The sequence below is a fragment of the Balearica regulorum genome, chromosome 2 (assembly GCF_011004875.1).
Source record: "Balearica regulorum gibbericeps isolate bBalReg1 chromosome 2, bBalReg1.pri, whole genome shotgun sequence".
Taxonomy (NCBI): Eukaryota; Metazoa; Chordata; class Aves; order Gruiformes; family Gruidae; genus Balearica; species Balearica regulorum.
This window is the reverse complement of record NC_046185.1, coordinates 46,384,803-46,410,871: the sequence shown is the minus strand read 5'-3', so window position 1 is coordinate 46,410,871 and position 26,069 is coordinate 46,384,803. Positions and strand designations below refer to the sequence as shown.

Genomic DNA, 26,069 nt, shown 5'->3' with positions numbered 1-26,069 from the left:
TCTCTGTATTTGTCCTTTGGCTAGAGCTTGCAAAGCACAGCTCCATCAACAGCTTATCACATGCTCTCCTCTTCTCCCTGGAGCTCTCCAGTAGCACATGCCTTTTCTCCTTTCCCCTAATTTGTGCACTGCTTAATTTGTTAACTGCTATTTCAGAACACCCTATGGTTTGCTTGGCTTCTTACTGTATGTAAGTGCATTCCTTACCCAAAGAACTAAAAATCTGTTATTTTTAAGACCTGACAATTAAGGTGATTATAAAATAGCTAGAGGGAGAATGAATTCAAGTTACATCACTGGGACCATGCAATATCTCAGCAAAGACTAGTTCAGCTCAAAATGAAGTCTATTTGTAAGCATGTCTAGCGTTTGTGAGCTGGAAGCAACCCCTGCCTGTAGGTACTCTGATATTTTCCATTATGAAAAATTCTTGTGACCTTTTATTTGCAAAGCTGTTTCAAGTCCATTGTTTGCTATAGACTTTTGATGTTCAAAGGGGAATGCCCTCAAGGTAGGAAAATGCCTTGTTTTCTTTGGCAGCAGCTGCAGCTGGCTCTACCATGGAAACAGTTGGGGCTGGAAAGGGAGAAGGGGAGAAAGATAAGAGGTAGACTTTCCTCCTCCAGCCCAAGAGGTTCAAGCCACCCAAGGCAGAAGTATTTCAAGATGAGACAGAGACCTGAAGTAAAGCTTTTCTCAAACCATCCTCCAAATTAGAGTGTAGATCACACTGGTCCAGCTACCTCTGTAGGGGCATCATTTGATACTTCCCAAAGGTATGAAGCAGCAGTTTGGGTGGCACTTACCCATAGTCAGACCCAAGGCCGACAGCTTTCCACTCTTAACCAGGAGTGGGACTTGAATGTCCCCCAATTCAAATGGTAACAGACTGTTCAATCTATAGACCCTGATAATACAAATAGATATTTTTTAACCATATGTTGAGAAGCATAGGTGCAAAATACTCGAAAAAGATGTAACACCAGATTTCCTACAGTTCAGAATATATATACTGAAATCTGACTGTCATCTGTTGATTTCGGAGTACTTAACCTCACCACCTTCAGATTTCTAAGGCAGGAAGGTTTAGTAAGTTTTATTTATATTTGCCTTATGGATAAAAAAAAAAAGCCACAACTTAGAAGGTGTGGGGTTTATATGTATATCTATAGGTATGAATGATACATGTAAACTGTGTGTTTATTCTTTCTAGACCCATGTTTTCTCCCAGAGCAGCACAGCCTGTTGCAGTTCTGATTTTTGGATCAGGCTGCTCTTTCCACTTTCTGCTCTTTTGTCAGCCATGGATTTCTGTTCTCACAGCACAAACTTGAGATTCGCATACTAGTTAGCTTGCAGTCAGTATACTATTTATCCATGGTTTAAAGTCTTATCTTTCTCTCTCCCCAGTTCAGTATTGTACAATAGAAAGAGATGAATATTGCTAAATAGCTACTATTTGTTTGCAGAACTGATGTGGCATGTAAAGCAAATAATTGCACATACAAATAGTACTGGTGCTCACAGCTATTTCTCTTGCATACGCAAATAAGGGATTTACACACTTGTAAGGTCATATTTTGCTTACATAAATGATCTTATCTTCTTGCACCCTGTGTAGTGTGGTATTCCAAACATTGTGGGGAACATAAAAAATGTCAGCACTATATACAAATAATTTTGGCACATGGCACACAATATATACACCACTTACAGAGCATGTGGAATACGGCAGTACAGTGATTAGGATTTTATTCAGTAATTTGTATTTCTTTTGACCATTTCATATTTAAAGCAGTTTGTTCATTCAGGATGAATAAAAGTTTTCTCTGAACAAATAAACTGAGCTGGGCTAAGGAACTGCTTCTCTGGAAGGAGCTGAGAGATTAAAAAGAACCCAAAAAAGCAGCATTGGAGGAGTAAGGAGAGTCGAGGGATGTTGGGCAATGTAAGACCACTTTTTCAGGAGTTCTGCTAGAACTGAAACATTGCAGCAGTCACTGACACTTGTGCTAAAGGTGAGAGTAGAATAATCTGTGCAGAGGGTAGGCTGGGGACCAGCATCTCCTGTTCAGCCTGTATCAGAAAGGTTTAGATGACTCTGTAGTTCTTGGGTCTGATACAGGAAAATAAACACCAGAATGTGTTAATCTGAGGGAAGTGGAAAAGGGAGGAGGGGAAGGGGAATGTGGGAAAAGAAGAGGAGGAGATGAACATTCTTTTTTTTTTTATTGTGGTTCGACAGGTGTGCCTAGGATTAATTGATGGGGATTGGGTTAAGTGGTAATTGAGTAACAATTTATTAATCAGATAATCATTAATTCTGACCAGATAATGAGGGAAGGTAGGAGAAACTGTGTGTTTAAACAAACGTGGTTTTGTTTGAGAGCGACTATCTGTTACTTAGGAGGGCTGGAGGGAGTGAGCTACTGGACATTGCAGTTTTGCTTTGTTTGTCAAGGAATTGTTCAAACCCTGATGTAGCCATTTTTCACAGTGGATTGACCCAAGATTTGACCTTGCTTCCTTTTTGTCCTCTCATTTACTCTCTCAGAGGTTGTGTGCACCTTTGTTGCTCATGTCTGTGGGTTGCTGGGATTTCCCCACTTTAAAGACACATGTCTCCATGTTATTCTTTTAAGTTGATACAAGCAACTGGCCAAGTGTGAGTAATGCTTTATGAGTGACTGAAGAAACCCTCTTTTGAATAAAAGGACATTTTTAAGTTTATATACATGTGTTATGAGAGGTGAAGTGACCCCTATGTGAAGATACTTTCCTCTTATTAAAAAAAAACCCCAACAAACTCTTCATCGTGTAGGGCTTTTTAAGTCTTGATTACATTATCAGGGTCTTTTTACTTTCTTCATCTTTCTACTTCTTGTAATTCTGCTAACAATTCTTGATGTTACTGATAGAGTGACAAAGTACAAGAACTGAGGTAATTGCATTAAGGGAATATTAAACAAAATGAAATCCTTATAATTCAGTTTTTCCTTCCATAAAGACTTACAGCTGCCTTCTTGCTTTAAACTAGCATAATAATAGTAATACTAAGCATTTCTGAGGGTATTTAGAACTGTCTGGTGAATGTTTTAAAGAGGTTATGAAAAATTTCAGCTTGCCATTAACTTGTTGGTATAGTCTTAGGTTGGCTATTTAAAAGAGAGGTTAGGTAAGGAAGTGAGGAAAGATGTTGCTATTTGAATATTTGAAGTAATGATTCATTTCACGCTTTAAACAAGGAATTTTTAACTAGCGTACGTTTATTTAGGTCCAGATTATAATTTCTGAGTTGCTTGACATTCTGAAAACCGCAGAACAAAAGACTCCTTCTACATAATTTTAAAAGGTGTGGCAATCAGGCAGGATTATCTGTTTCACCGTGTCATAATATCTTGATGTTTTGTTAGGGCATTTGACACTTTTATTGTTTCCTAGAAGAAATATAGTAAGCCACATACAAATAAACTTTTCATTTTTTAAAAGATTACTTCATTTTGGCTATATTTTAGAGATATTAGGCAACAGTTAACTGAGTTCTGAAATCTCTAATAAACTGAAGTGGAATGCAGCATTTTATCATTCATCAGAAAGAAGCTGCCATTATTGTGCCAACTGTTTTGAACATGATTCATGTTTGAAGTCATGTGACTAATAATACCAGCTAATAAATACCCTCAGTTTCCCTGAGAAACAGGCAACAGTTTGACTAGTGGAACAGAGTGCAGGTTTAATTGTGGAATAATAATGTGAAAACCGTTGATTTAGTGATAATGCAATCCATCTGCCTGCCCAGGAAAGCAGGACATGGCATTCGGACTCTCTTAGCTCGAGGAGCCATTTGGCGTGCATAATTTTGTAGATATAAGGCAGAGGAGGAGGCGATCTTCTATTTTTTTAATAGTTAAAAATCATGTAAGGTTTAAAGTGCAGCAGGGATGGTGTGCGCGTGTTTGAATTTTCTGTAGAGAAAGTTTGTATCTTACTTTGGTCAGAGGAGGAGGAGAACTTTGATATCCCTGATCCACGTACAGTCAGGCCAACATGTTCCAGCTCGTAGAGTTAGAGTGAGGTTCTGCTGTCTGTACACACTGATCAAAACACATCTGATATATGTTCTTAGGTGTTCCTGTAGATTTCTCAAACTTAATTTAGACAAACGAGCTGTAGTGCCGAAGCTCAAAGCCAGGAGAAAAACCTGTATTCTGACTTTCATTACAACTGTGCGCATTGTCCTCTCGAGCCTCAGACCCGTCTGCAGGATGACTTCTTTCACCGGGGTGAATAAACTGTGTTTCGTATTTGTTTAAAACTGTGAAATCTTCTGCAAGCAGAACATGTTTCATATTTAGAGGGAAAATCTTCAGATGGGCTTCATCTTTCAAGAGTTTTTTGGAATAAGAACATTTAAAACATTGTGTCATAAACTGAATTGCAATAAACAGCTCTCAAAGGCTACTGGAGTTCAGTGAGAGGTTTGGGAAGTGACCAGTAGTTATGTATTACATCAGGTGTTGTAATAAGTATTTTCACTTCCTCTGTAATGCTAAATCTAAGTGCAAGTGAACATAGGACCCAAATAATTACTATTTTCTCCATATGTTTGAGTAGCCTACTTGGTATGCGTGTTCACATATGGATAATGCTGTCCCTATCTGAAAATAAACAGTGTGAGTTCGTGAAGGATGAACGGTGGAGGGAAGATTAGTTTCCCAATAATAAAGTCTCCGAGTGCTTGTCAGAAAGGAGCATAGATGCCTCATTTGCCTTGCTGAATTTTGATAGTTAAAGACCACCTTTAGCGTTGTGTGAAGGGGTTGTTTTTGTTTTTATTTTGCCTGCTACCTTTGTGAAAGGAAATATTTAATAATTTTTTCCCATAAATGTTTACCCGTAGCTCTCCCGAATTAAGAATGTCTCACTCTACAGGAATGTGAACTAAAAACCAAATAAAGCTTGTAGGCTTCACAACACAGTCATTTGTGCCAATGCTCTGGCCTATGCTTAGTGATGACCCAGAGTCTGACAATTTATATCCATTTAGTTCTTTAAAAAACAGCAAACATGATTTATTTTCTTTTTTTTCCCCCCTTTAAATCAGCACAAAAGATGTTGCTGGGTTTGTCACTACCTTCTGATGAAAAATGTTCAAATAAGTAGTATTTTGCTCATTAAGAAAAAATAAAATAAAAATTTAACTGTCTGTAATTATTGCAAGTACAAAGTGATAAACTGAAGGAAATGGTGTTTGCAATAGTCCAGTTACCAGCTGATCTGCCTCAGTCTGAGAAAAGGAAATGCTGAAGTTAAAATGTTCATTTGAACACACTGATTTCTCACTCTAGTGTATTTCAACAGTTGCAGATGTCACTAGAGGATTTTTTAATTATTTTTTTAATAAAATTGATTTATAAATAAAAAGGAAGTCAGTAAAGCAGACCATTAAATAGCTTCCACATTTGAAGTTTTAGATAAGTTGAACAAATTCCGTAAACTATACAGAAGATACAGCAGAAGAAATAAGAGTCAGAAGTATAGAAGCTGGCACTTGGACACAAATTGAAATTTCAGTTTGAAAGCCTGGTCTTCACTTTTGAAGACTTTGTTTTAAATATTCAATGTCAGTGAACTAATTCTACTAGGGGAAATTGGGTTGTTTGTGTGTTTTTGTAGTGTACAGCTGTAAACACACATTGGCACACTGAAAAGACTAAATGAACGTTAAAACATGCATAAAAAGTAAACTTCTTGTAGGGTTTTTAACATGTTTTCCATTAGATTGGCTTTCAGTGTTTTTGAAGTGTTTCTGCTGTTCCTTTTAGGTAGCTTACATTTTTAAATTGGACTGTCTATTCTGTGGTTATAAAATTAAAATGTGATACTGTTTCTAGTGTTACATTGTGTGTTGTCATCTATGTAAATTTTTTGTGTAAACATTATTCTTACAAGAGTTACTATTACAAGGTGGGGGGATTCAGACCAGTGTTTCCATCAAAACCAAGCCAAAGGACAAACACTTGAGGCAGGAGGGTAGTGATGGACCTTCAACCAGTGGCGGAAGGCCCATTTATTTTTCTGCTTCATCTTGGGTATGACCAAAGCTGTGATTGAGGAAGCCTGTGATACATTATTCTCTCTCTTTCTAAACTGGCTTAAAATTAGTCTCATTCCACATCCATCTCCCCACCTCTCCTTACCCGGGTGAGCTGTCTTGTCACCGCTACATACCAGGGTGCCCATTCAGTTGAGCTGGAAGAGCTGTTTGTGATGCTAAGTCAGCACAATAACTAAAATATAAATATAAATATAATCATAGAATCATAGAATAGTTTGGGTTGGAAGGGACCCTTAAAGGTCATCTAGTTCAGCCCGCTGCAATGAGCGGGGACATCTTCAACTAGACCAGGTTGCTCAAAGCCCCATCCAACCTGGCCTTGAATGTTTCCAGGGATGGGGCATCCACAGCTTCTCTGGGCAACCTGTTCCAGTGCCTCACCACCCTCATCATAAAAAATTTCTTCCTTATATCTAGTCTGAATCTACCGTCTAGTAGTTTAAAGCCATTGCCCCTTGTCCTATCACTCCATGCCCTTGTAACCAGTCCCTCTCCAGCTTTCCTGTAGGCCCCTTCAGGTACTGGTAAGCTGCAATTAGGTCTCCCTGGAACCTTCTCTTCTCCAGGCTGAACAACCCCAACTCTCTCAGCCTGTTGTCATAGGAGAGGTGCTCCAGCCCTCTGATCATCTTCGTGGCCCACCTCTGGACTCACTCCAACAGCTCCATGTCCTTCTTATGTTGGGGGCCCCAGCGCTGGATGTAATGCTCCAGGTAAATAACTTTATTTTTGCGTCTGAGATTTATTTGTTAAAGCCAGATCAGTTCCCTGATCTGATTTCTCATGCTGCCTCAACCCGTTTTGCCATCAGTTATGAGGGGGGCTTGTATGCTACAGCTTAGGAGTGGGGAATGAATTTTTTAGGGCAGAAGTCCCTTAATCTGGTATCTCCACTGAAATCTCCCTGATACGAAACTGGTTTTTAGGTTGTGGATGCTAAATCTGTGGATTTTTTAGTTTGTGGATGCTAAATGTTGATACTGCCTCACAAATAGTATTTTTAGTCTGCAGGTTTGATATGGAGAGATATATATGTGTGCACGTGTGTGTGTATATATATATACACACACAAATTCACATACAGAAAAAAATGTGTAGTTTAAAATTTGCTGTTCTTGCAGAGCTTGAAAAATACAGAATTTTATGATTTGGCAGAAAAATCCTTCAGTGGATATGATTTCAAGTCATAGTTAGGAAGACATGCTACAGAAAACACAAATGATCTTGAAATCTACAGAGCAGTCACATGCATGTCAGGAGAAGCTGAACATCTTCCTAGCTGAATGTGGTCACAAAAAAGTTTAGTTTGTGGGGAAGTGTAGGTGGAGATGTTAATATTTCTGTCATTACTCAACTAGAAATTTGAAAACAACGTAAAAAGTTTTCTGTGTCCTGAGATTGCCTATGTTAAATTTCAGTCCAGCACCCCTTTTAATATTACAAATCATATACAAAGCAAGTTGAACACAGAAGGCAAATTTCTCTATTTCTAGGCAGACCAAGTATTCTGACCCTCAGCATTGCAAATTCTGATTTCTGTTTTGTTTGGGCAGTTTTACTTCGATTAGTACAGCCTTATGTCATCAGAGATAGTAGATGTCTATATTTCTTTTCACATGGCATCCTTCTGTGTCTTACCCACATACTGCAAACTGGCCTCGTTATATTTTGATTTGATTATACAGAGGTGTTGGAAAGGACTTGAAAAGACAATGGAAAGGCATTCCTTGCCTTCTCTTGCTGGCATGGTTGTATCTCGGGAGAACTTCTGACTAAAACCTGTTGAAGTGCAAAGCTTGTGTGGAAGTTTCTTAATGTACATTAAAATGCTGCTGCAGTGCTGAAAGATAACATTCTTACTTTCTGGGACCATCACTTTGTGAGCAGTCATGGTAAGATTCTAAGTCATTTTTGTGTGATGTGTAAATATGTGGTACTTTATCTCTGGCCAGTGTAGGCTTCAGATAAATTATTTTGAAATCTCCATCTACATGATATAAGTTACATGAGAGTTGGAACTGTAGGAGGTATTTCTGTAGTGGAACCAACTGTTTACCTGTATACCAACAGACAAAGCAAGGAAAGCACAGAGCTTGTTGGGATGAATTCTGGGAATGATGGTCTACTGGCAATGCACACTTTTGTTGGCTACTTAATAATCATTCTTCTATAATTTTTATAAACCACAATTTGCCATTTCTAATTCTTCCAGCTAGGCCATACATAGGTAAAACTATGTAATGAAATACTTTTAAATGTATGCCCAATGATTTCTAGCAGATTTTATTTGGGGTTTTTAAAGCATCAAAGGTAACCTTTAATGTCTTTGGAGAATTTGTGGTCACTGAAGAAGAAGTAAATAGATAAAGAACATCTCTTAAGATTCCGATGTAAATACAGTCTATTTTAATATTAATTATTCCTCCCAAATTGTGCAGTCTGGTCCCTTTCTGCACAGCAGACAGGACAAATGAGAGATAGTCTATTGACCCTTTAATTGTTTTCCAACTTAATGTTAGATCAAGCTGCAGGTGAAAAAAATAGAAAGGATGTAAAATCCAGAGGATCCATTCCCCCTTACTCCATTTCACCCACTGTAATGCTGAAATCATGCAACCCATTCCACAGCTGCAAATACTCGAAGTTTGAACCACTCCATAACTCTTAACGCAGTGGTCAGGGTTAGGCAATTTTCTCTGGCAACTTCAATAAACTGAGTCAGTAGAATGAGATCAATGTGGTAATTATCATAATTCAACAGTAGCATCCATTTGTTTCTAAACCGGAATAAATAACACCTTGTAAACCCTGTTGAGTAGATGAATTGTCACTGTTGTACTTCAGGTAGGCAAGAACAGAGATGGTGAAGACAGTGCTTTTCCCAAGTGTGTGTCCTTCCAGGCCAGCATCAGCACCTTCTATCTAGGCGTTGAAGTCATTTTTCAGAAAGGATAAACTGTTCCTATGCCTCATTTTGGAATAACTGCAGACAGCACTTCTCTTTGGTGCCCGATGGCTGCTTGCTTTGTCAGTAAGGCTCATAAGCACTGATGCTAGAGAAGTTAACCAGAGTCGCAAGACAAATCTGTATGGATTCTTTAAGATTTCTGTTGTTACTCGGTTGCTGACTTGCGTGTGTACAACAGAAATAACTTCTTGTTCACTTTCAGGTTCTTTTCCTCCCCTGCTCACCATAATCTGTTGTTAACTGATGTATTTCAGCTAGAAAACAGAATTACCCAGTAGGGAAATATAACTGACTTCTCCAAAACATTCTTGCCACTGCATCCATTAGATGTTGTTAGTATAGCTGTATGTACAATGTTGATTTGCCCCAGCTCCCTGTCACGTAATAATAATAACAATAATTCAAAATTGTAATATAAAACATACAAAGAATACACTTTTATGTAAGTAAGTGCTGTAAAACATTAACATCCCAACTGTAGGGTTAAAACTAGTGTCCACACTGTGGAATTAAAAAAAAAAGAATAATACTGGGAATCTTTTATTGATAGCAAATATTGAAATTTGAGGTAAGTATGTATACGGAGGTCAATATATGCAGCACTGAAAAACATATGTAGTATGGCAGGTTGGGGAGAAACAGGAAATGGATGGAAGAAGACAGGGAGAGTTATGAATTAAACAACTGTAGGATGAAATTAAATGTTCTCTTGGTGTCTCATCCCAAATCAGATGATGCCACATTTGTTTGCCCTACAAGAACATAAATCTTTTTCTATGCTGTAGCTAACAAACTTTTTGGAGTATAAAAACGTAATTCTTCAAAAAACATGGAATATGCTGTAATATGAATTTCAGCACTGATTTGGCTGGCAACTGGGAAAGCATTAGCCTTTTTAAAGAAAGTCAGTTCTTCCTACTGCCTTGTTCTGCTACCTTTCAATGTTTTCTCAATCTTCAAGGTTTTTCTTGGGCATCCTGTCCTGTCATATCAGGTCAAGCTAAGCTGGGAACATACCCCTGAAGCAGAATGCTTTTTTATGCCTTTGTAATTACATATTTGGTTTAACACTATATGAAAAAAATATATATTTTTGTACATGTATATTTGTTTACAACTACCTGTGTTTACAGAGATGTCTTTTGGTCAAGAAAGGAAAGTTTGTGGTGAATTAGGCATCCGTACAAATTTAAAAAAATCCAAAATCTAGTTCTATGTGTGGAACATTTTTATCATATTTTGTGGGACTGCCATTAAAAGAACCTATTTAGGTAACCAGCTTAAAAAGAGCAGTGAAATACGGTTCATGCCAGTTGCAATTTTGGAATTAAAATTAGTGATAATGACACATCCAAATGGGGTTAGGTACAGGTTATAGTTACCACATTTCTTGAAAAAAATTCTCATGGGTGTTTCTCACCCTTTTCTCTGGAAATGCACATAAACTGGTTACATTGTAAAATCCAGATCAGGTCTTGCAGTTGCTGTTGGGAGTCAGCACTTTTCCTAAGCTTTAATAGGCTATTTTTAACAACCGAGAATAGATGCAAGCACAGAAATTCACTTGTATTTTGTGTAAGTTCTGTACCTTAAAATTTGCATGCAAGAGTGGTTTTCTTATAGCTTTCCCTACAGTTTTGATTCTGCTTAAAAAGAAGTTATATGTTCCAATATATTTCTACTGCTATTGTGAGAGAAGGAGAGGGAGAAAAATATCTATATTGCGTTTCCATCTCTCACCATTCAGCATTGCTTCTATTTACAGGCATACTGGATAATTATTCTTTGGTATGCTGGATAATTATGTTTTGTCAAAACAAAGCCTTGAAAATTAATGAATAGTTACTGCATTGCAGTTTTGAAAAATATTTCTAGGAAAAATGGTTGGGAATTTTTCAAAGAAATCCTTTTCTGTCAGATCATCTTGTAAAAAAAATGAAAACTTCTTATAAAAGGCTTGTACAAGCAATTGAAAAATTGTGAAATTGCTGAAATGCTATGTTTTGAAACAATGCCATTTTCCTACTCTGGAATCACTTGTTTAGAAATTCCATTTCAGCTAATATTTTTTAACTTAGTTTTTTTAAATTGGTTAAACAAAATGCTTAGATTGATACAAGTTATTAACTTACTGTGTTTTCATTTATCATCTTTTTGTCTTGTTTGTATTTTCTCACTTCTTGCAGTGGTGGAAGTTAGGAAACGTGTTTGAAAAATGGCTGATCAGAAAGCACATTTATTAAAAATGTAGGCATTTTGTCTCCTATTCTTGAGAAGATCATTTGGGGCCCTTGTCTGTATTTGTTTTAACATATTCCTGTGTTTTAAATTTAGGCTTTTTTTTATGCTTCACCTTAGGAGTGCGTGAGTTCCATAGTGTCACATAAGCCAAAATCAAGGGTGTCTGACATTACCTGGCAGTGGAGATAATGCCATGAACAGTGTGTCCCATGACAACAGTCAATGCATGAAAACATGGCCTATACTTCTGTAAAATATCATCTTTGTTATATGCTCGTGGTTCTCTGCGTGTTATATTATACATCCAGTAGGAAGGAACCCCCTTGAAGCAACCTTCAAACCTCCTTCTGATGGTTCCTGAATGCTTTGTTCTGGGGATGGGGGTGAAGCCCAGCAGCCTGGTCTGAGACCCTTTGATGCAAAGAGAATCTACTCAGTGGAGAGTCTGAGAGGGAAAAATGCAACTGCTAAGATGCTGATGGTACTCTGGAGGTACACGTAGTAGCCCTGTTGCCTGTGGTTAAGAAGGATAAGCAGCAGTGACTGATGTTTAAATGGCTACGCCAAAGCTTTGATCTGGTTTTGTGACACAGATGCTCCTGTGAGGATCAGGGCTTGTACCCTCTATCAGATGCTCTACAGGCATGTAGAAGTCATCCCTGTCCTAATGCTTCCTCAGTGCAGTACTGTGATGACTGAATTAGAGAAGGAACGTGTGACAGGAAAAAGAGGACGAGACAACAAGTGTGACAATACAGAACACTATCAACAGGAAACTGCATGTTTTAAAGACAAAAGGTATCTTGTTATCTTGGCTGTGATGTTCTATCTCCTACTGGCCTGCAATGGGTGACAGCTCAGGAAAATCCAAACATTTAGCTGTGCCTCCCTTCAAGTCTGTGCTGAATCACATCAGGGGCTGTAACACCAGCATGGTGGTAGGAGAACAATGTGCTATTGTTGATATTCTTTTGGGTAAGACACAAGACCAGAATCTTAACCACAGAATATTAAATCACCTCTTTTGGCATGAATAGATAGGTTTACTAAGGGCCCTAATCCGGTTCTAATTTACATGATTATCTTTTGTCTCTCTAAACTCTTCCTGTAGTTTTGATTAGATTTGGTCCTCTTTTCTTCTTTCCCTTGGAATATAAATAATGAGAACAAAGTGTGCTGTACTGGTATTTGAACAGATTCTTACTTTCATGACTGTTTTCTTTTCATAGGGGGAGAGAAAATCAGAATCAAGTATACCACGCAAGTAGTTTCTCAGTATTTGACCAGGGTTATTAAATCCAGCGTAATGACTGATTATGTCATTACAATAAGATAGTATTCCACATGCATGAGACATATAATAAAGACTATAATCTGTATAGGACAATTGTGATTAAGATGCTGTAGTAGAAATTTTTTTCTTTTAGGACACTTCACACTAGCACACATAATTTTTGAAATCTCCATATGCATCTGAAGATAACCAAAGTGATGAAAGAAGTGAGAGATCCTCTATGCATGTCTTAAGATTACTCAATTAAATGAAAAAAAAACCAGAATAGGGCAGATTTAAGATTCTTTTTTATGTACTGTGTGCTGTGCTCCAAGTTCTGATCCTGCTAAAAATGATTCCTTGAAATTATAGGACATTTTAAATGTGATGTTGGTAAGATTACTCCAGATTATGATCCTTGATTGGTGTTCAGTTTAGATAGTTTTAAAAAAGAAACACAGTATTTGCATGAATGATTGAATGAAATGAAGGTGGAGGAATGTTACTGGTGCTGTCCAGGTGTTTTCTCTGCCAGCTGTACAGCATGAAATGAAGCTCATTGAAATCAATGGAAAGATGTTAATTTGAGTGACGTTTGGTTAATGGCTCAAACCTGCAGCTTATTTAAAAGTAATTTATAAAGCTTTACTTGACCTGTAACAGAAAATGGGATTTCTCATTTTGAAAAGTTCAAATGGAAGCTTAAAAGGGTAACAAAACTTTATTTTTTATTTTCAAATTGGAAAACTGCTGCCATCTGCCCTTCCTTTTCAGCAGCGCTTGTTGTGTCCATAATTTCTGATATAAAACATCCAGATGTGTTTCAGGAAAGTGCTCCATCAGTAACACTTGTAGGTCATCCACAGGATTACACTAGTGTTGCCACAGACCGGCATTTTTTCCCCTAATCTCTAACAACCAGAGACATGAAGAACAGCAAAGTGTAAGAAAGGAAGTGAAAAAGAGGTAATATCAGAGAACATTCACCCTGATACTTATTTTCTTCACCTTCCACGTTTTCCTTCTGCTGTTCCTTCATCTCCTAACAATCTCCAATCGATTCACCTCTCGTCTGCATTCCTCTCAGCTGATACATTCCCTCCTGAAGCAGGGCGTGATGGTGGCCAGCCAAAACTTGAGGTGGGGTCAAAGCTTGAGGAGCCAAAGGGAGTTCTCTTTTGTACATGGATTATAACTGCACCCTAAACAATTTAGGTTTCTTGCTTTCTTCTCCTGTGCCCAGGAGTTTCTCCAACAAGCCGAGACCCTAGCACTGCCACATTCTCCTCTGGCTTCCTGAGAGAGGCATTTTACCAAAGTATATTGCTGCAGTCCTGCAGCTAATAACAGCTTTACTCAGAGCTGCAGCATCTTGGTGTAAGTTGTGTCCTTAATAGATAGTGCTGTGGATCATCCATGAATTTGGGGAGAAATTTGGCCAGCCAAACCGACGATCATAAGCGAGCAAGCATGCTTGTATTGTGCAGGTGCAGCACTGGGAGAGAGGGGGTTAAATCACAGGGTGCACTTGGAGCAAAATGAAGTGTTCAGCGGGGCAGTCCTGTCCTACCAATACTGGCTCTTCCAGTCTTGGCTGGAGGCATACTTGCTCTTCCAGTCTTTGCTGGAGGCCATGGTGGGGCAGTGGTGGACTGGGGGGGTGGGTAAGTCCTGAGGCTGCTCCTCTGGGCTGCTGGCCCTTGCCCGCTGATAGCTGCCTCCCCAGCCCGGTTTCTGTAATGGGAAATAGTACTGCTTTGTCCTGCTCTGTTGCAAAAGATTTAAAAATAAATGCAAAATAAATTAAGATCTCAAGGCAGAAAAAAAGCATGAAAAAGATAAAAGTTTTACATGTAAATAAAATCTGAAAATCAGAATTTCATTGCCAGACCCAAATTTACGTTTTTGCACTTGATGACATTGGTTGCACAGAAAATCCTTAATCTTAGAGCTTGCAAGATGAGTAAAAATAAAACAGGGAGATCTTTTCCTTCTCTCAGTTTTGCAAATCATGTATTTTTATGATTATAAATAGCTAAATCAACAAACTTTTACTGACTGGGGATATTAAGCACACTTTCATTGTTGACTCTCAGAACTATTTAAACTCCTGAGTGCTAAATATTAGAATTCGCTTTGGAAAAGCTTATAGCTTTCAGTGGACTCGGTTGGAGTCCCCAGTAAGAAGTAGTTAATAGGTAGACTGTGGTGACTCCAGCAAAACAAAATAATCAATTCCATCTGCTTTTCTAATTAATCACCCTTAATATTGAAAGTCGGGGGGACACACGACACCATCGTAAATTTGCAGCAGTAAGCACAGATTTTGAAAAAGAGGATAACTGTTACCTCAGTTGCTGTCGATTAGTCTGACTCCTCTCTCTTCACCTCCCAGAGAAAACCTGGGAAGAGCCACCCCCCTGCTCCGCAGCTAATCTTAACTGCCCAGGCACCCTGTGCTCCGGCTGCAAGGACACCCCACATCCTGATTTCTTTTTTTGTTTGTTTGTTTGTTTGTTTGAACCAGTTTTGCTTGTTCTTGTCAGAAAAGGAATAGTTAAAAAGGGATGAACAGAACGCTCTGTTTGGGACTTCAGTTTTCCAAAATAAAATATGTAAGTGAGGGAAAGGTTTCATTCAGTTTTGGCATCGCTTTGTTAAGTCAGTTTAAGCCAAGAAAGATTGTTATTCCACACTGATTGCCGATAGTAGAAAGTTTACATACTGAATTGATTTGTTATTTTTTTTCTTGAAGGAAGAGAAAATCAGTACGAGTTTAAGGGGCAGATCTCTTACTTGCTTTGCAGAAGAGATTGTTCTGTTAACAACTCATCAAGAAAGGGGGGGGGGGGGAGATAAACAGGATTAACTGTTTACTTTAAGTGAGCCGAAGTCTGGTTGTTTTTCCGAAGAAGAACACAATGTACTGTTGTATCTGGTTTCCAGAGTGGTGTTTATCATAATTCCTCGTGCGGTGGTTGGTAGAGTGCTGCAAAGGCTCTCCGCCCACTCGCAGCTCGCTCCCTTTCCCTCTCCCATTGAGGCCTCCGGCCAGCACTGCGAGATGGAGCGAGCTGTCCTGTGTGATCTTTACTGCCTGACATGAGCTGACATTGACCCAGAATAAAATAACAGGGGCCGTTTCCTAGAACTCTCGGTGGACTGCTGAGAACTGCTACCATAACTCTTGTAAACACGCCACGCGCGCACACAAACACACTCCCTCTCCCTCATTTAGAAACACACCTAGGAGAGGCAGCCGCTAAAGCAGAGTAAGGAAAAACAGCGTGAGTGAAAAACAGAAACAGCGGACCCTGTGAGGAAGAGCGGAAAATTGCCTTTCTGCTGGGGAAGGAGCCCCAACAAGATTTCACTTCTGCTTTTTTTCTTTGCTCTTTGTTCTGCCTTTATTTTGGTGGATATTATATTATTCTGCTAGTTTGGTGAGGTGATGTGGCATTGAAACAGTAGAATGTCTTATTCAATACAGACGCAGGTCTGTAAGAAATCCCACGGTGTTACTATATTTCATTTACCTTTCACATACACTGGGGAAGCACATGTGCTATGCTATCCTACCAAGAATATATTTTCAGATGTTCTGTGCCTGCTGAAATGGGCAGTCCTTTTTTTTTAATATTCACTTCATGTTGTTTGTTGTTTGTTTGTTTGTTTGTTTTCTTTTAAATAAAAACTTCTAGGATCCCATTGATGGTCTGTATGGTCCAGAATTAAATCTGGTGAATCCACAAATAATAGGTCTTGAAAGATAAGGGACCCCAGTATTGCTGCTCCAGTGTTCTTGCTTCATTCTAGATGCTGTAATTCTGTAAAGCCCTCGCGGTGGGTTTTGCAGGGGGAGTAGAGAGTTCTCTAAGTCCTGTAATATGGGTTGATACTGCAAAGAAGTAGCTCCATAGTTCTCTCTCTCTATATATATACATACATATATATAGCTTCCTCCCTCAACTTAAATGGGATCTCGTGCAGGCTTTGTGGACCTGCCCTCCTACATACCACCGTATTATTCAGCTACTGCTTTCAGATCACCCTTTGAAGACAGGACTTTTATTCTGATTTTTACGTATAAGGAACTGAGGCGTGGAGGAAACATAGTGTGGCAAAGATGATGTGAAATGTTGGCAGAACCAGCAACTGAATGCTGATTTCCTTGGAAAGGAGGGTGCTGAGCACCTTGCAAGAGAAGATCTTTTGGCAGCACCTCAATGACTGTTGGAATTCTTGGATGCCAAAACAATAATTACAAAGTCTTAAGATTAAAAAAAATAAACAAAGAACCCCTCCTCAGATTCATAGATAAGTGCTTTAAATGGCTGGGTGGTAATTACACGTTATATTTGGAACATGATTTTTCTGTTGGACATCATCCATAAGAGAGACTTGCAGTTTTCAGCTGAGCCTGTAAGTTTCTTAAATGTACATTTTTACTCTTGATTAGTAAATCATGACATAAAGGAAAATAATATTTCATCTGAATTGATACTGAAATAACCAAGGGATTGTAATGGGATTCCGTGCCGGAGTTACGGCACACTGAGGAACCTGAGGAGTGCGTGCATCGTTATTTTTTTTACCAACTACAATTAACGGCACAGTGAGTCCAAAACAAGCTGGGATGATCTGATGTGCTTGCTTTTTTATTACCAACCAAAATTGGTTTTACGTACGTAACAAGCTGTATGGAATGGATCTTAGCAGAAGGAGCATAAATTACGTGCAGTGTAGTGTGGTACGGGGGAGACGCGGGGGGGATCTGGAGGGAGGAAGGCCTCGCCGGTCTGTTGTGGCTCCACTTTTAGGCAGTACTTAGGAAGTTGTTTTTCCTTAACTTTCTGTGTCTTTCAAACCAGCCATCGCTATAAATTTTTGCTTACATGGCATAATTATTTTGGATTTAAACTATTAATATAGAACAACTTCACTATTCATTTATGAATCTGAGATAAGGGACAATACTGAAAATTTTTCTCAAATGCAACTCTGTAACTCTTTGAAATTATAACTTAGGCTCCCTATTGAGTCTGAGTGGATGTCAGGAATCTCTTTTTATGGTTTTAAATGTTTTGTTTACTTTTGAGTAAAGTTCTGTGTACAAATAAAGCACACACATCAGCAGTGTAATTTGAAAGTGCACACAGAGACACTGTCAGATGGGGAGTTTCAAAAGTTCATTTGATGCTGCATGAAAACTTCATAGAATAAATGGTTTATGCTGAAAAAATTGTCAGATGTGAAGCCGTGGTTGTTATGGCAAGTATGAAAAGCTGTCTGGTTTTTGTGCTGCACCCGTTCCTGAGATGTTGTACGTAGTTCCCACCAGGCAGGTGGTGGTCCACGTTTTGAGTGGGAACATTTACAGTGCCGTGGAGCTCCACTGTCTCCGTGCATGTTCTGCCTTAAAAAGGTAGCCCTGCTGAAACGTTTGGCTCGTGCGGGTCTCTTCCTACACACAAAAGCCGCTTCCCACAGAAGTGCTGCTTCTTCAGGTCAGAGACAGAAAATAGTAGGTGGAAGGATTAACCTGAATGAAGAAATGGAAAACGCAATCAGCAGGCAGAGATTCATGAAAGACCTTGTCAAGTTTCGTTTCATTTTCCAGTCTGTATTGAACTAAGTGGCTACTCAAGGAAGTGAATAAAAATAAGCAGCAATTATTTTATAACCTCTCTCAGTCTTTTGCCTTTTTAACATATGCATAAAAATGATAGGAAAACCAAGGAAAATCCAAAATGATGGGCTTGGCATAGTTACTGCAGTAAGTTATTTGCAAAGTGTATTATATAAATACTCTGTTACACGCATGTGCAGAAGTGCCTGTGAAGAAAAGATTCCTTTTCTGAGACTGGGAAGGCCTCTGCTACATATTTTCTATTTGAGATGCTGAGATAAGGCTTGGTCATTGCCCTGGTGATACTTCTGTCACATGTGCAGCTTCCACTAGTACTTCTGCAAGGACGGCGTGTCTCTCGCTGGAGGGAACTGGAGTGTCTGGTGCTAACTGCGTGTGCTGTTCCTGCTCTGCCAGCTCCAGCACTCCTGAGCTGCCTTCTCTTTTCTTTCCTTCTGCATCCTTCCACAATTACCAAATAAAACCGTACACGGTCACAAACTCCACTTTTCAGTAATTTTAAACCTCCAGTTTTCAAAGCAAATGATTGCTGTTTTGGTTGCCTCAGTGCTTCAAACCAGAGCACCAGCCTAGGTGCTAGAAATGTCTGTACTTGGAGGGAGTTATGACCAAGATTCTTCTTTGAGCTTGACATTCCCCTTATAAACTGGAAGCAGCGGTGGTTGTGTTTTCCTCTGTACCTGTGTACCTCTGCAACCTATGCATAGAGGGGTCTAGTTGTCATCATCATTAATTTTTGTTTCGTTCTACTCTTAGTTATGCTCTGTAGAACTGCACTCACCATTTAGCGGCAGCAAATGGCATGGGTTTTAAGCAGAAAACTCTGAATCTCGCGTCTCCCTACAGAAGGCTACAGCGGGTATGTACTTTTTCAAAAGGGAACGTGAAGCAGTTTGTGATCTGGTGAATACGGCGCTTATAATAGGAAAATCGTGCTAGTGTTACAAGGGGGTGGAGGAGATGAATGGTTGTCCCTGTGTGTTTAGACCTGTGCTCTGAGTTTTGACTTTTCAGAGATAATATGGGTATGGTGAATGCAAGGAGTGCGGAAGGTAAGGATAAATTAAATCCCGGCAGGGTGGTGTCCTGCAGGTTACAATTTGAATCTGAGCCATATTAGCAGGAGTTAATCAGCTCCACCTTGAGACTTGACCAGACAAGTTGCTGAATTGGGGTTGTGTAGGTAGTGTTGTGCCTCTGGTGATTAAGGGAGAGGGGGGTTTTGTTTATGTGTGTTTATGTACATGTGCTTTATGCCTTTGCTAGGACCGCACCTCAAAGAGATAAGAAGTCCTTCTGACAAACAGAGCAGCAGCAGCTGTCTCTTGGATGGTTAAGATAAAGAAGGAGCAAATATCAGAGCTAATACAATTCAATTAGTTTCCAGGCATTTCCCCCCTTTCCCTCCCTTCCAAGGAAAGAGTTACTAATGAAGTCCCTGCTGAGCGCTGCAAAGGTGGTGGCATTTGCCTGGCTGTCTCGCTCCTCACGTACTGCACAGCTTAGCTATGTATGGAGAAGAGCTGATGTGGGCCACATGGTTGTCCTTCTACCCAAGGGTAAAACAATTACTTGTTAGTTAAGATCTGTTCATGACAAATTTCTGCTGCTTGTTTTTACAAGACTCGGTAAAGGCAATCCCTGTGTCATCAGTCAGTTCTGGCCTCCATGCGCTCTCATCTCCTCCGCAAGCAGGTCTTCTTTCTCTTACTCTTTTCCACTAGCTGCTGAGGAGGCCGGAGGTGGCCAAAGCCAAAGAAGGTTGTTGTCATCTTTACCCCTCCAGAAAGTCAGCTGCCCGATACAAGGCAGCAGTATGGGGAGATACAATTTTTCATGCATAAAAAAAGTAATAGTAAAAGAAGGCTTTATCCTTTACCCATGAGGAGTGACTAATTAGGAGAAGGGCATGGCAGAGTAATCCTGTAATCCTCTCCAGATTTCTACTGGGAGACATTTTGTCCTAAAGATCAGCACAGTCACAGAAATAATGCAGAGTAATCAGTCTCATCTTCCCCCGGCCCCCATCCTTGCTCCTGGCTATTAGCAAATTAACAAAATCTTCCCAAGCTTTTGCATGAGACCTACTGTGTCATTACTTTTAAAATAAAAAAAAAAAAGAAGAAAAAAAAAATAGGCTAATCTCTGCCTCACTTCTTATCATTCCCTATCTTCGCCCCCTTTGTTATTACCAATGAGTCATACTTCACCTTTTCCTTAGTCTGCATCTCCCACATTCACTCCTCTACCGGCTTTCCTGCCACCCCTCACTCCTGCAGTGAGTTCTCTGCTCCTTTGCATGAGAAATTTCAGTTTCCAAAACCATATTTTAAATTCAGGTCTTATGCAGGGTTGCATACTGTTGTCCCAAAAATAAAGATGGCCCTTATTTCATCCCTACATGAGCACTGCTGATAAAAGTTGAGATGTTGCCCTTCTTATTTTTCAACAGTTCATTACTATGCATACTGACGAGGCATTGGTAAAGGTATTTTTAAGCTGATTAACTGATTCAGTAAAAACACCACATTTTATGGAAAAAAGAAGTATTTGTGATAGATATGCCCATGGTAGGGGGGGGTGGAACTAGATGATCTTTAAGATCCCTTCCAACTCAAACCATTCTGCAATTCTATGAAAACATAAATGCTGAATTCCTGGGGGCAGATACTAATTTTGAATTTGCAGCTTGCCTTATAATTTAGATGTGGGTTTTCATCCTGGTAGTGAGCTTCAAAGGGGTGAAGAATCATGGGACAAGCTGTTGCTTTAATCACAGTTAGACTTGCTGCTAAAACTTAATTTGCAAGAACATTTGCTGCAATATGAGAGGAACAGCGTAACATGGGAAAATAATACAAATGCACTTTTCTGGGAATAAAGTGAAATCAAGGGAAAAAACCCCAATGCTGGTGAGGAATCAACAGCCTCTGAAAGCAGCTGAACTACTGTTAGTGATGCTAACAGCGTCTGCAAAATCTGTAAGAACAGAACTGGTTTCAAAGAACATGAGAATAGTTCTCCAAATGCATTGCTGAGTCTGTTGGGGGATTCAGCTGATTTTGTGATTGTCATTAAGTAAAAAAATCAGTTATCACTCATCATTAAGTACCTATAGCGTTACCGACTAAATTAGTGTGAGACAGATCAAATTTTGTTGAGAATATTTCGAGTTTTTGTCATCATACCTTCGTATTGTTTTAAAAGTGTGCTGAAGCAGGGTGTTTGTGAAGTTCTCTTCATAGTGTTATTTTGGGATATTCCTCATCTTTTAGTCTGAAATTGGGCATCTGAAGGATATTTGTGAAATTCTGTCTTCCAAGTGAGTGAATATATACATTTCATTTTAAGTGCATGTTGCGGAGAAATCGTGACTACCTTTTGGATACTGGTAGAACAAGTGTAGTATAGTGGATGTCTGCTCACGTGCACGGTCCTAATGGAGTCTGATGCAATAGGTTCTGCTGCTCTATGTTTCTTCATGATGCAAATAATCATCAACACGTTACTAGTGCGAATGGGAGCATTATAAGCTTCAAGTTACACAGTTCTTCCTTTACTTCTGTATATTGAGCTTGGTCATAAGATGGCCATTCTCCCATCGTATGACCTGGGATGTTGTGCTACATACAGCAGCTGGAGCCTCCTACTCCTGCCTGGAAAGTACATCCTTGTCTAGAAGTAGTACTCCATGCAAATAGAAGTTTACTTCTACAGAGTTAATTTTCAAGGAGCTGGTCTGATGAAGATGACGATGATGATGATTTGGCTACAGTATTTTTTTGGTCAGATCAGTTTTCTATCCTAGCCATTTATGCTGCCATCACCATTGAAATACGCGGCCAGGGATGCGGGGAGTTTAGAGTCCCACGTCTGACAGCAGCCATCTCTTTACTTGGCTTAAAAGGGCTGGGAAAATGCACTTTAGTGACTGATGCCTTCGGCACCGACCAAGCTAATTTTATTTGGGCAATTAACGTGTCCCAGAGGACTTAATATGAGCCCGGTGCCAGCTAGTCTGAGACTTACTTGTGTTCAGTTATGTCTCACTAAAGATATGAGAAATTCCAGTGATCAGTTAAGAGACTGCTGAACTGATCAGATCTGAGACGCTAGCTCAGTTGGCCCTTGCTTGCTCCAAGATACGGAGTCCTAATTTTCCACAATTAAGTCACTGAATGTTTTGTTAACATAGGCAAAACTGTTTGCTTTGTTTTTACTGCTCCCCTCAATCTGATTTTCAGAAATGTCCAGAGCATATTAGCTCTGTTTTTCCAAACAAAACAATAGAATGAGGCATTTCAGTCAAATCAGTTAAAATTCAGGAAAGTTTTTAACAGACTGCAAGGTCCTAATGTGGAAAGTGGCACGCAAGCATAGTTTTTCTGCTTCTAGGCTGTCATGTTCATAGCACATCAGTCTTTGTTCTGTGGAGGTGGAGATGATCTTGTGGTACAAATCCAGAGGGCATCTCACTGGTTGTTTTACACAGAAAATGAAAAGAGTGATAGAGCTGTTGAAGACACAGATTTGTATTGTTAGGACAACCACATGCTTTCTAGGCTGGGAACCCCACTCATCCCAGAGATGAGGGTATGTATCCTTCCAGCCTACACATCACAACAGTGTTTGGGTTCCTCCTATTTCTCGTTGCTCAGGATAGAAGCAGTGTTTCATGGCTCTAAAGGACTTTTTAACCTTGGCAGGCTGTGGAGAAATTGTGCCTAAGTTTTCTTTGCCTGGCGAATACTCTGTTTGTATGGGACCCTTGTATCTAGAGATACGGGGAAAATACGGGAGCTTTCATTTGTGTTCAGTCCTACCACTCCCTGCTCCTCAAAACCGGCGCCAGAATTTGGAAATTGAGGACTCTCAGCTGGTACTTGCACAGCTGCTGATGTCTGAAAGGTTTTGGAATTGTATCCTGTGTCAAATACAGCCCTTTTAAGGGTGTAAGCCAAAGTTAGACAGTTCATAATGAACAAGGAAACTGTGATTAATGGTCTTCCTTTTGCCTAAGCTTCCCTGCAAAGAAAATGGATGGATTTCTTCCTGATAAATGTAGGAGCTCATTTCATTTAAAAATGTGTTTCATAAAGATATAATGACTGCTGTTGAATGCTTTCAGGATGCATATATGTTATATGATGTGCTCCAAAAGCAGTTGGAGTTGGCTTGCTGTGAACATGGTGCTGCTCTGGAGAAGGTAGTTTTGGCACCTACCTTTGAAATGAACTGAATTCTGCTGCCTGGTGCACCCCTGAGTTTTATTTAGAAATAAAGATGCACGTGCTACCCTCAAAGGTAGTTTTTGTCTCCCTTTGAAAAGTTTCCATGCTTAACTGTCTCTTTCTGGGGCAATGAAATCAATCTTGTAGACAGCAGCCTCCTTCTTCCAGCCCTGCGTGACTCATGTTATCGTGGCTGCTCATCTCAGGTGCAGAATCTTGTGAAATGCATTTTTGACTATCTAAATGTATGCCATCCACTGATTTTGCCTTATCTGCTATGACAGTAATATCTTCTCAAAATGCCAGCAAGTTGGTTAAGCAATACTTCCAAGCCCTACAGCCCCTACTTCCATAGATTACTTTAATCAAATTGTTTGTTTAGCAGTTCTTTAATTACCTCCTTAAAATAGTTCCTCTGGGTTCTTCATACCCAATATTGGGTATACTAATCTGCAGTTTCATGTGGGTTTTTTGCTGGGTTGGTTTGTTTATTTGTTCGTTTGTTTAAAGAAAAATTGACATTTCACTCTTTTTTGCATCCTTAGGACTCTTTTAAAAAAAAGTTACAGAAAATGTAATGCTTGCTTTGCCGGTCTCAGTGTTGGTGATTATTCCTTGTGAAATATGTTTCTTTGTGTACTTCTAAGCAGAATTTTTATATTTATACACACACATACACGTTTGCATCATTGCTCTGTCTGTACTGCAGAATTCACCTCAGTTAAGGCAAAACCTCAACCTTCTTTCTTTATAATTACACAGACCACATAGCAATTAATTTATTGAATGCCCAGTGCAAGCCCTTTATGCGATTTTTCAGTCATTCTGTATTTCACGGCCCTATTACCTCCTGAAAATATATATGAGAAAACCTTTAATGATGTTGAGTTTGTTTGTTGATACATTATTTGGTAGGAATTCTCCAGATATTGTAGAGGATAAGCCCTGTCCTGAAACTTGTAATGTAATTTTCAGAAATTTGCTAACTAGTTTGTTATGAGCAGAAGGCAATGAGTAACAGAGGAATGTTTTGCAGGTTATGCCTCCTTGTCCAGGATGCCTATGGTATGTTCAGCGAAGTGCAGTTGCAGTCCCTGAGTTCTGCAGATGACATTGAGGAGTATTGCAGGAGGTGGGAAGGAAAATTCTGCTGCTTATCCAGAATGAAAATTTTACAAAGAACTACAAGGGGAAGGTGAGAACAATTCGCGGGAGAATGTATTGCATGCTGTGGCAGGCAGAGGTGATCCCCCTTTTTATTTATTTCTGTGATCAATATTATTTGGAAGAACTGAATCTGGCTTTGTTCAGTTAAATATCCTCATTGCTGGTTTTGGGGCATCCAATAGTACTTGAGCCAACCACACTCCAAAATAAGCATAAATAAGCTGACACACAAATCCACACTTAGCAAAGAATGGAATAGAGAAGAATTACCGTATGCAATATTTCATAAAATATGAGTGTTTTTTCCTCCTCAGTAGATTCAAAGACTTAAAAACATTAGTTCACATCCCTTTCCTTACAGAACTGTTTACTATGGTATGTTTTTCTACAGTGCTGCCCAGTACGTGTTGAAGTTTCAAGCACAGGACTTTCCTTTAGTATACGAGAGCTTAATTCAGTGAAGTCTATATGGTTTTGGAAGCACAGTATAAGTTTCTTAAAAAAAAAAAAATCTTGCAAATTGTAAAGCTGTTCTTATTTTGGAATAACAATGTCCACAGGTTTATAGAAAAATCCCACCAGATAAGTAACAAATTGACTTATTGTACCTCTCAGATTTTGCTTATTCTGTGATTCCTTTTACATTCTTTGAATAATAAAAAAAAATCTTTAATCAAGAAAAAAACATTTAAATAGATCAAGTATCTTACAGAGTATCTTTCTAAGGAAAGTGATAAAGTGTTCACATGGGGACCTATATAAATATTATTTGATTGGTTCAATGCTCAACATAATTTATTTGTACAAGCATCCAATCTAGATAAGCCTTTGCTATTGCAATGGCTATGATATTTCTGCTGACACTTTTTTTTCCTGTTGAAAAATGCTGTTTCATCAAAACCAGAATGTTTCATGGAAACATTATCTATTTTGGAGACAATTTTGTTGGGAAGATTTTTTCAGGTCCAGAGGGAGTGAATATTCTCTCTCTCATGCTCATTTCATGAAAACTTTCAGAAAGTCTCATTTTTGTTTCATATTGGAACAAAAACAAATTTCAAAGCCTTGAAATGTTTAGCAAAATGGAATTGTTGTTTTCCAGCCAGCCCTATTCAGTATGCTTTTCTTTTTATGTACTTGCAGTGTTAATTTTCAGATCCTTTGGATTTCAAGCCTACTTGCATTTTTATGGATCTTTAATAACAAACACGTCTTCTTATTTAATTATTTTGTTGGCTTTTTTTTCAAGTTACATTTTTTCCAAACAAATTAAATAATGGCTTTGGAATTCTGGATACAAATGAAGTTTTACAACTGGCTGCTGGTGTTTCCAGTACTCTGCCTAGCTAATAAGAGACAGACTTTTTCTAATGTAAATTCTGTTTCAAAGCAGCAGTAACTTACTGCTGGCTATTCTGACG

General features: G+C 39.0%; 1 protein-coding gene and 1 long non-coding RNA gene across 2 annotated transcripts in view; one reads left to right on the top strand and one right to left on the bottom strand.

Annotated features, from left to right (window-relative positions):
- SPIDR (scaffold protein involved in DNA repair) overlaps nucleotides 1-26,069 on the top strand; it is a 210,561-nt gene that overhangs the window by 158,497 nt on the left and 25,995 nt on the right. Inside the window, exon 11 of the mRNA XM_075744139.1 lies at nucleotides 24,518-24,676. Coding sequence (XP_075600254.1) covers nucleotides 24,518-24,676 — 159 coding nt within the window. The remainder of the gene's footprint in view (nucleotides 1-24,517; nucleotides 24,677-26,069) is intronic.
- LOC142600377 (uncharacterized) lies at nucleotides 13,308-15,087 on the bottom strand. The gene is made up of 2 exons (XR_012833834.1): nucleotides 14,950-15,087; nucleotides 13,308-14,367 (listed from the first exon to the last, which is right to left on the bottom strand). It is a non-coding gene; the product is annotated as an uncharacterized LOC142600377 (long non-coding RNA).